This window comes from Callorhinchus milii, unplaced genomic scaffold (assembly GCF_018977255.1).
Source record: "Callorhinchus milii isolate IMCB2004 unplaced genomic scaffold, IMCB_Cmil_1.0 Scaffold29, whole genome shotgun sequence".
NCBI lineage: Eukaryota > Metazoa > Chordata > Chondrichthyes > Chimaeriformes > Callorhinchidae > Callorhinchus > Callorhinchus milii.
In genome coordinates, this window is record NW_024704770.1 from 3,187,950 (window position 1) to 3,196,714 (window position 8,765).

General features: G+C 52.6%; 1 protein-coding gene across 2 annotated transcripts in view; it reads left to right on the forward strand.

The window, feature by feature from the left end:
- LOC103187535 (calcium-binding mitochondrial carrier protein SCaMC-1) overlaps window positions 1-7,089 on the forward strand; it is a 10,770-nt gene extending 3,681 nt beyond the window's left edge. For both annotated transcript variants that reach the window (XM_042344678.1, XM_042344677.1), the window contains exons 3-10: window positions 231-318; window positions 817-928; window positions 3,335-3,493; window positions 4,342-4,491; window positions 4,792-4,899; window positions 5,151-5,318; window positions 5,675-5,825; window positions 6,371-7,089. In XM_042344678.1, coding sequence (XP_042200612.1) covers window positions 231-318; window positions 817-928; window positions 3,335-3,493; window positions 4,342-4,491; window positions 4,792-4,899; window positions 5,151-5,318; window positions 5,675-5,825; window positions 6,371-6,555 — 1,121 coding nt within the window. In that variant the 3' untranslated portion in view covers window positions 6,556-7,089. The remainder of the gene's footprint in view (window positions 1-230; window positions 319-816; window positions 929-3,334; window positions 3,494-4,341; window positions 4,492-4,791; window positions 4,900-5,150; window positions 5,319-5,674; window positions 5,826-6,370) is intronic.
- The last annotated feature ends 1,676 nt before the right edge of the window (window positions 7,090-8,765 follow it).

Genomic DNA, 8,765 nt, shown 5'->3' on the forward strand with positions numbered 1-8,765 from the left:
CCACCCTCTGGAACTCCATCCCACAGTCCCTCGGCCTCACCCTTTGCCTCCTTCAAGGCATATTTCCAGTCCCTCCTCTTCGGCCCTCCACCCCTCCCGATCCCAACCACAGCTCGGGTCCAAACCCCTGACTGTCCAGCGTTGTTGTTGTTGGGGAATCATGTTCAAGCCATCTGTACTGTTGCCCTGTGTGTAACCTCTTCCTCTCTCTGCCTCTGCCCCTGACCCAGGCCTCATCGACATCGCTGAGATACAGCAATCGCTGGCAAACCTGGGTATCGTGATCACAGAGGAGCAGGCCAAGGCCATCCTGCTCAGGTGAGAGGCAGCCCAGCCCCATTGACAGCCCGAAGGGGAGACCCTCTGCTCTGTGCTTTCAGCTTACACTGTAGCTCAGTGGTTAGAGCGCTCACCTCCCAAACAAACGTGGGTTCGATTCTCGCGTGAGTCAGGGCGAAACCTTAGGCAAGTTTCCTTACTACACACACACGGAACCCGATTGTTAGTCGATTGGCCGATCGCTTTCCGGGGGTAATAATCCCTTAAGAAAATAATAATAATAATGTGGTCACTCAATCCACGGCTGTTTGTGGGGACGCTGCCGTGCGCAATTGGCTGTCACATTTTGCCCACAAAGTATACAGTCAATTCAGTTTACCGTGTATCCCGTGAAGTGCTTTGAGACGTCTCGAAGACGTGATAAGGCGCTGTGTCAAATGCAAGGATTATTGTTACCAAATAGAAGGATTGTTGTTATTACCTGTGTGGCTGATTGCGAGCAGGTGTGACTGTGTCTCTCTCACTTCCCTCTGTCAGTATGGACAAGGACGGCACCATCACAGTGGACTGGATAGAGTTTCGGGATCACTTCATCTTTAATCCCCTGACAGACCTTCAGGGCATCGCAGAGTACTGGAAGCACCGGGCGGTAAATCTGACCGTATCTGACGCAAACTATATTGTGGGCTCCCCGTAGCGTAGCGGATTCGATGCCCGGGCGGGTCAGGTTGGGGCAAAACCTTAGGCAGCCAATTGCACACAGCAATACTCCCTCCACAAACAGTCGTGGATTGAGTGAGCAAACTGATTCTTTTTTTAAGGGATGTTTGTGAGACTTATTACACCAACTCTCCTTACTCCACACTCCACCCAGCAGTAAGTAGGTACCCGGTTGTTAGTCGATTGGCCGATCGCTTTCCCTGGAGTAATAGTCCCTTCAAAAAATAATAATAAATTGGTCACTCAATCCACGGCTGTTTGTGGGGACGCTGCTGTGCGCAATTGGCTGCCGCTTTTCGCCCACAAAATATACGGTCAGTTCACTTTACAGTGTACCCTGTGAAGAGCTTTGAGGCGTCTCAAAGACGTGATAAGACGCTGCACCAAATGCAAGGATTATTATTATTATCTTAAAAGTTCAAGGTCATGAAGACTTGCTGTGGAAACCAGCTATTGATATCCCAAACTACTGTATATACTGATTGACACTAAGGAACAGGCTCCCCGGGGAGACAGACAGTGGAAGCGGAAGAGTTGACTCTTTGAAAAGTAAATTAGATAAGATTTCTTTCAGGGAATAACATCTCGGGATCCAGTTATACCTTTTTGGACATCAATAGCTATTGATTAGAAAAGAGATTTGTGCTTCTTGGAATTCTCTCTCCCCGCCCCCTCCCCCTGAATGCGCTGGGTTTTAGGTCACAACAACAACAACTTGCTTTTACACAGCATCCTTCACATGGGGTAGGGTCCTGGAGCGCTTTACAGTGGCGGAGTCTGACCGCGAGCCCGGGGGGGAGAGGGAGGGGAGGGGGGAGGTGACTGTGAGCACGATCGAAAAGGAAGGTCTTTTAAGTGGGACTTGAAAGGGGGGAGGGAGGGAGGGAGGGAGGGGGCAAGGCGGAGAGATTGAGGGGGAGGGAGGGAGGGGGCAAGGCGGAGAGATTGAGGGGAGGGAGGGGGCAAGGCGGAGAGATTGAGGGGAGGGAGGGGGGCAAGGCGGAGAGATTGAGGGGAGGGAGGGAGGGGGCAAGGCGGAGAGATTGAGGGGAGGGGGGGAGGCGGGAGGGAGGGGAGGGAGGGAGGGGGCAAGGCGGAGAGATTGAGGGGGGGAGGGAGGGGGAAGCGGAGAGTGAGGGGGAGGGAGGGGGCAGGCGGAGATGGGGGGGGGGGGGGGAAGCGGAGAGATTGAGGGGGAGATAGTGAGGGGAGGGAGGGGCAAGCGGAGAGATTGAGGGGGAGGAGGGAGGGGCAAGGCGGAGGGATTGAGGGAGGGAGAGAGGGAGGGGCAAGGCGGAGAGATTGAGGGGGAGGGAGAGAGAGAGGGAGGGGGCAAGGCGGAGAGATTGAGGGGGAGGGAGGGAGGGGGCAAGGCGGAGAGATTGAGGGGGAGGGAGGGAGGGGGCAAGGCGGAGAGATTGAAGGGGAGAGCGACTGAGTTTCAGGGCATAGAACATTCGGGGCAGAAGCATAGAACCTCTGGGGATCATCACAAAGGCAGCAGTTTCCCTGCCATTCCCTGCTGGGGTGGGTGGGGTGGGGGTGGGGGTGGGTGGGTGGGGGGGTGCCGGGGTTTTGTGGGGGTGGGGAGCTCTGTGACAACACAGTGGCTGTGCAATGAGGTGAGGGAACCTCACAGCAGTTCACCTCACAGTATCCAATCCTCGGCGCGTTAGCGATGAGGAACTTGCTGACAGCTTCCCTCTGTCGAGCTCACAGCTTTCCCCCGCATGGGGACATCAAGGCTGGGTCCCCAGCCTCTCCCCCTCCCACTATCCCTGCTCCCTTTACCCGCAGGCATGCCCCCTCCTCTCTACCCCGGTCCCAGGCTCAGGCCCCCGTGTTGACGTTCTTCCCCCTCAGCTCCCTGTTCTTTTATTTGAACTCCCGCTCGGTCTTGTTTGAGGAGAACGAGGTAATAGCAAGCGGAATAATCCCTACATTTGACCCAGCGCCTTTCACATCGGGCAGGACAATAATAATAATTAATAATAACAACAACTTGCATTGATATATGGCACCCTTCACGAGAGGTAGCTCCCCAGAGCGCTCGGTTAATCATAATCCACTGCGTTTGATACAGCGCTTTATCACGTCGATGAGATTGTCTCAAAGCACTTCGCAGGATACACTGTCGAGTGGAGTGACTGACTGTATTTTGTGGGCGAAACACGGCAGCCAGTTACGCACAGCAATGTCCCACAAACAGCCGTTGAGTGAGCGAAGGAGTGATTGTATCTGGGGGATTGTCGGCTCTCTTACTCTCTCTCACTCTCTTACTCTCTCTCCCTTTCTTACTCTCTCTTGCTCTCTCTCTCTCTCTTTTTGTCCCCAGTTCCTGGATATCGGGGAATCGATCCGGATTTCGGATGAGTTTTCCCAGGAGGATTGGACGGCTGGGGTTTGGTGGCGGCAGCTGCTGGCGGGGGCGATGGCAGGCGCCGTGTCGCGGACTTGCACGGCCCCCCTCGACCGTCTGAAGATCTACATGCAGGTGGGGGTCTGGGCTGGCAGGGCGCTGGGGGCAGGGAGGGGTAGGGGGAGAGCAGCCTGGCCTCTCCTGCTACTTCTCAGCCACCCCCCCCTCCCTTCCCCTCCGCAGGTCTGGAGAGGAGGGGCTGACATCCACCCCACTATCATCAGCCTCTCTGCCCCCAACCTTTGGAACTCCATCCCACAGTCCCTCCGCCTCTCTCGCCCCCTCCCTCCTTCCCTCCCTCCCTCTTTCCCTCCCTCACCTCCTTCCAGACCTTTCTCAAGACCCTCCTCTTCGACCGCACCTTCGGTCACCCTCCTACCCCCACCCTCCCCGCCCTCCACCCCTCCCTGATCCCAACCACCCGCTCGGATCCAAATAGCTTTGCCCCCAAAACACGCAGTCACTCCACTTTACAGTGTATCCTGTGAAGTGCTTTGAGACGTCTCGAAGACGTGATAAGGCGCTGTGTCATTATTATTATTAAATCCAGCGCCTGCTCGGGGACATAGGAACATAAGAAATGCTAAGATGTAAAAAAGACCAAGATCCCTCTGGTGCACCTTCCTGTCCCACGTATGAACTCCCAACGTACTGTACCCCGCAATGTCATATCCTGAAAGAAAACTGATCTAGTCTGTTGTTTGAACACTTCCGGGGACGTCCTCCCGACATGAGAGGCGCTGTGTAAATGTAACTTTTGTTGTATCTCCTGCTCTCAGACAGATGCTCCTCGGCGTGCGTGCGTTTGTGTGCGCGCGCGTGTACGTGCGTGTACGTGCGTGTGTGTGTACGTGCGTGTGTGTACATGCGCGTGTGTGTGCGCGCGTGTGTGAGACCCGTGTCTGTCTGTCTCTCCCTCTCAGGTTTACGCCTCTTCTGACAAGCTGAACCTGAAGAGCGGCTGGAAGACGCTAGTGCGGGAGGGCGGCTTCCTGTCTATGTGGCGAGGAAACGGCATCAACGTGTTGAAGATCACCCCAGAGAGCAGCATTAAGTTCATGTCGTACGAACAGGTGCGGAGAGAGAGGGAGGGAACGGGGGAGGGGGGATGGCACGCTGCCTCCGCCTTCTCCTCCGTCACTGCCACACAGACACTGCCTCCTGCAGAGCAACTCAAAAAATAGTAATAAATTGCTCACTTGATCCACGAGAGTGTGTGGAGAATTGTCGCAATTGTCTCCCGCGTTTCGCCCACAAGACACGCAGTCACTACACTTGACAGTATCTCCCGCAAAGCGCTTTGAGACGTCTCGAAGATGTGATAAGGCGCTACATCGAATGCAGGGATTATTATTATTATTATCTTTTCACAGTATAAAAAGCTCTTCCTGACCAGCCACAAGCCCCTGGGGGCTGGAGACCGTTTCCTGGCGGGCTCGCTGGCTGGAGTCACCTCACAGACCTGCATTTACCCCATGGAGGTGAGCAGCCGCGCTGAAGTCGGGGAAGGAAAGTGGGCGAGGCAGAGGGAGGAATGGAGGGGTAGAGTTCCAGAGTTTCGGGGAGTAGCGGCTGAAAGCGCGGCCGTCGATGGTGGAAACAGGGACATGCAGGAGGTAGTGAGTAGTGGGTTAGCGCGATGGTCAGGGAAAGACCGGGGGGGGAAACAGGAGGGGGTGAATGGGCGGGATGGTGTCCGTGGCTCACCCCTCCTCTCCCCTCCCTCCTGCAGGTGCTGAAGACAAGACTGGGGCTGGGGAAGACTGGGGAATACTTTGGAATTGTCGACTGTGCCAAGAAAATGCTGGAAAGGGAAGGTTTGCGTTCGTTCTACAAAGGCTACTTCCCCAACACTCTGGGCATCATCCCTTACGCTGGCATCGACCTGGCCATCTATGAAGTATGTTTCAGACCCTGTGGCGTATAATAATAATAATTATTATTATTATCCTCCAACGAGACTAAATGTGCACAAGTGCTCTGGGACACTATCCTGCTTTAGGGGCACTATATAAATGCAAGTTGTTGTTGTAAAAATGTGTGTATGTAAGTGTGTCTGCGAGTGGGAGGAGGGAGAGAGAGACAGGAGCCACACTCGTTGCAGAGAGATTTATAGGTGCTCTACCCTGCCTTGCCCTGCCTTCCCTCGCCCTGCCTTCCCTCGCCCTGCCTTGCCTTGCCCTGGCCTACCTTCTCTTGCCTTGCCCTGCCCTGCGCTCCCCTGTGTAACCTTTGCTGCTATATTTCTGATCACAGACCATGAAGAACATGTATGTGCAGCATTCCGGTGGTAATGTGTCTCAGCCCAGCGTGTTTGTCCTGCTCGGCTGTGGCACCATCTCGAGCACCTGTGGCCAACTGGCCAGCTACCCCCTGGCACTCATTAAAACACAGATGCAGGCGCAAGGTGAGTGAGCGTGCAGCTGGGAGAGGGTGGGGGTGGGAGGGGGCGAAGGATTTGGGGGTGAGTGGGAGCGGTCAGACAGCAGCTCTGGCTGAAAGTGTCCCCATTTTGCGTGTTTCGCTCACAAAATACACAGTCACTTCACTTTACAGTGTATCCCTTGAAGCGCTTTTAGACGTCTCAACGACATGATAAGGCGCCATATCAAATGCCAGGATTATTATTATTGTTATTTTAAAACATGTTAAAAAACTACTAATAATAATTTGGTCCCTCAATCCACGACTGTTTGTGGGACATTGCTGTGTGCAATTGGCTGCCGCATTTCGCCCACAAAACACACAGTTACTACACTTTACAGCAAGTCCTGCGAAGTTCAACGACGTGATAACTGTATCAGTCAACAACAAATTACATTTGTATGAGTGCCATTCACGTCAGGAGGATTATTATTATTACAAACATAAGAATTATTATTATTATTACTAATAAGGATTAGTACACAAATGCAGGTGCAAGGGGAGTGAGTGACCTGTGTGCCTTTACAGCGGGAAGCACAGGATCTCCACAGCTGAACATGATCCACATCTTTAAGCGGATCCTGAAGCAAGACGGTTTCCTGGGCCTTTACAGAGGACTGGCTCCCAACTTCCTGAAGGTGATTCCAGCCGTCAGCATCAGCTACGTGGTGTATGAGAACATGAAACACATGTTGGGGATCACCTCCAAGTAATGTAATTACCTCCCCACCTCTCCTCCCTTCCCCCACTCACTCCCCCCACCACCACCCATTTTCCTCCATCCCCCCACACCACCACCCGAAAAGGTCATTTACAAGACTATTTTACGACTTAAGAATGAAGATATTTGAATGTGAAAATGAATGTAAATGTGAATTCTCAGCGCTTCAGAACAGCCGAGGTTCAGTTTGCACATCTGATCTCTGTCCTCAAAGACTGTTCTGCACGGAAGCTTGTGTTCCCAGGGTCCCGCTCTGGATTTGATCCCGATCTCCCGATCTGCACTGGGGTCAGCTCCCAACCCGCACGAGAACCCTCATCAGAATCCACTCCCAATCCACACTAGAATCCACTCCCGATCCGCACCAGAATCCACTCCTGCACCAGAATCCATTCACGACCTGACCAGAATCCACACCAGGATCAGCTCCCGATCCGTACGGGGAATCAGACACGAATGCTTTCTGCCTCACGTTCCCACTCTCACACAAAATCACACCCATATATGTGTATATATATATACACTGCTATACAATCACACAGAAACACACTCAGACACACACACACTCATTCAGTGTGCCACACCCACAACAACAACTTGCATTTACACAGCGCCCTTCACGCAGGGCAGCGTCTCAGAGCGCTTGACAGTAACGGAGCACGACACCGAGCCATGGGGAGGGAGGGGGAGGTGACCGTAAGTGCGGTCATATAGGAAGGTCTTCAGGCACGACCTGAAGATGGGGAGAGAAGGGACAAGACTGGAACTCGCTTGAGAAGCTGTGTTGACTGGGAGAAAGGGTGGTGTTGTAGTCAGGTGGGCTCGACTCCTGGGCAGGGCGAAATGTTAGGCAAGTTTTCTCACTCCACACGTCTGTTTACCCACCAGTAAGTAGGAACCCGGTTGTTAATCGATTGGTGGATTGCTTTTCCAGGGGTAATAATCCCTCAAAAATAATAGTAATGTGTTCACTCAATCCACAACTGTTTGTGGGACACTGTGTGCACACTGTAACACTTGCTGTGTGCAATTGGCTGCCACGCTTCCCCCATGAAGTGTACAATCAATTGACTTACAGTACATTCTGTGAAGTGTTGTGAGACGCTTCAAAGACGTGATAAGGTGCTATATCAAAAGCAAGGTATTGCACAAGGCTTGATGTCCCCACTTTATCTGGGGGATTGATTATGAAGAGCCAGCAATCTTCCAATCTGTCAGCCACCTCCCGAGTTGGGCTGTGCGTGGGAACTGTGCGCAAATCAGCCGTCACGTTTGCCGAACAAATTGACAAGTCACCCCACTTGACTGCCATTCCTCGAGATGGTTTGAAATATAGGCATAAGATAGCTGAGACCTAAGAATTATTTCCTTTCCTGTCTCATGTTATTCAACCGTTGCTCGTCTTAAGACGTTCCCCCCCTAAATCCCCCAAGGGGTGAGTCAGCCCTTCAGTGATTTCTTGTTCTTTACCATTGACATCACCGAATGTTACAATATAAAATAGGCTATGGGGCTTTTCTTCACATGAGCTGCCCCATCTCCTCCCACCCTCCTTCTCGCCCCGCCTTGCACACCTTTGAATACTCTTCTTCGCACGTATGTACTTACTTATTTATTTATGTATTTATTTTTAAACGACTGTTAAATTATGGGTTTCCAAAGCATGAAGTTGTGAACTGCTGTGAAATTTACTGGCTGCTCTGACGTGAAGGTGCACGTGCCCTTAGCTTGAAACGATTGTATAATTCTACTCAACGTCAAAGTACAGTTGGCATCCAGAGTTTTCAAAAGGAATAAAGTTTTTTTGATCTTTTGACTCTCTTAAGGCTGGCTTACTGCTGACTGCTAATATCATATCAGGACGTCCTCCCAACGTGAAAGGCACTGTGCAAATATAATTTCGTATTATATTGTAATATAGCAGGGAGGGTTACCCCCGCCCTCCCTGACCCCCACCCCTCCTGATCCCAATCCCTAACTATCCAGCGCCTTGGGACGTCCTCCCGAGGTGAAAGGCTCCGTGTAAATGTCATTTGTTGTTGTCGCTCATCTCGCTGTATCCAATGTCTGTCCGGTGGATGAGATTGCCGGGTGGTGGTGGTGGTGGGGGGGGGGCCACGTGTCTCTCTCTCGCTTCACGCCGTCTCCTTGACTCAGTCGCGTTCCTCTCTGGGGTCAGACGTGCCGGGTACCTCGAGCCCC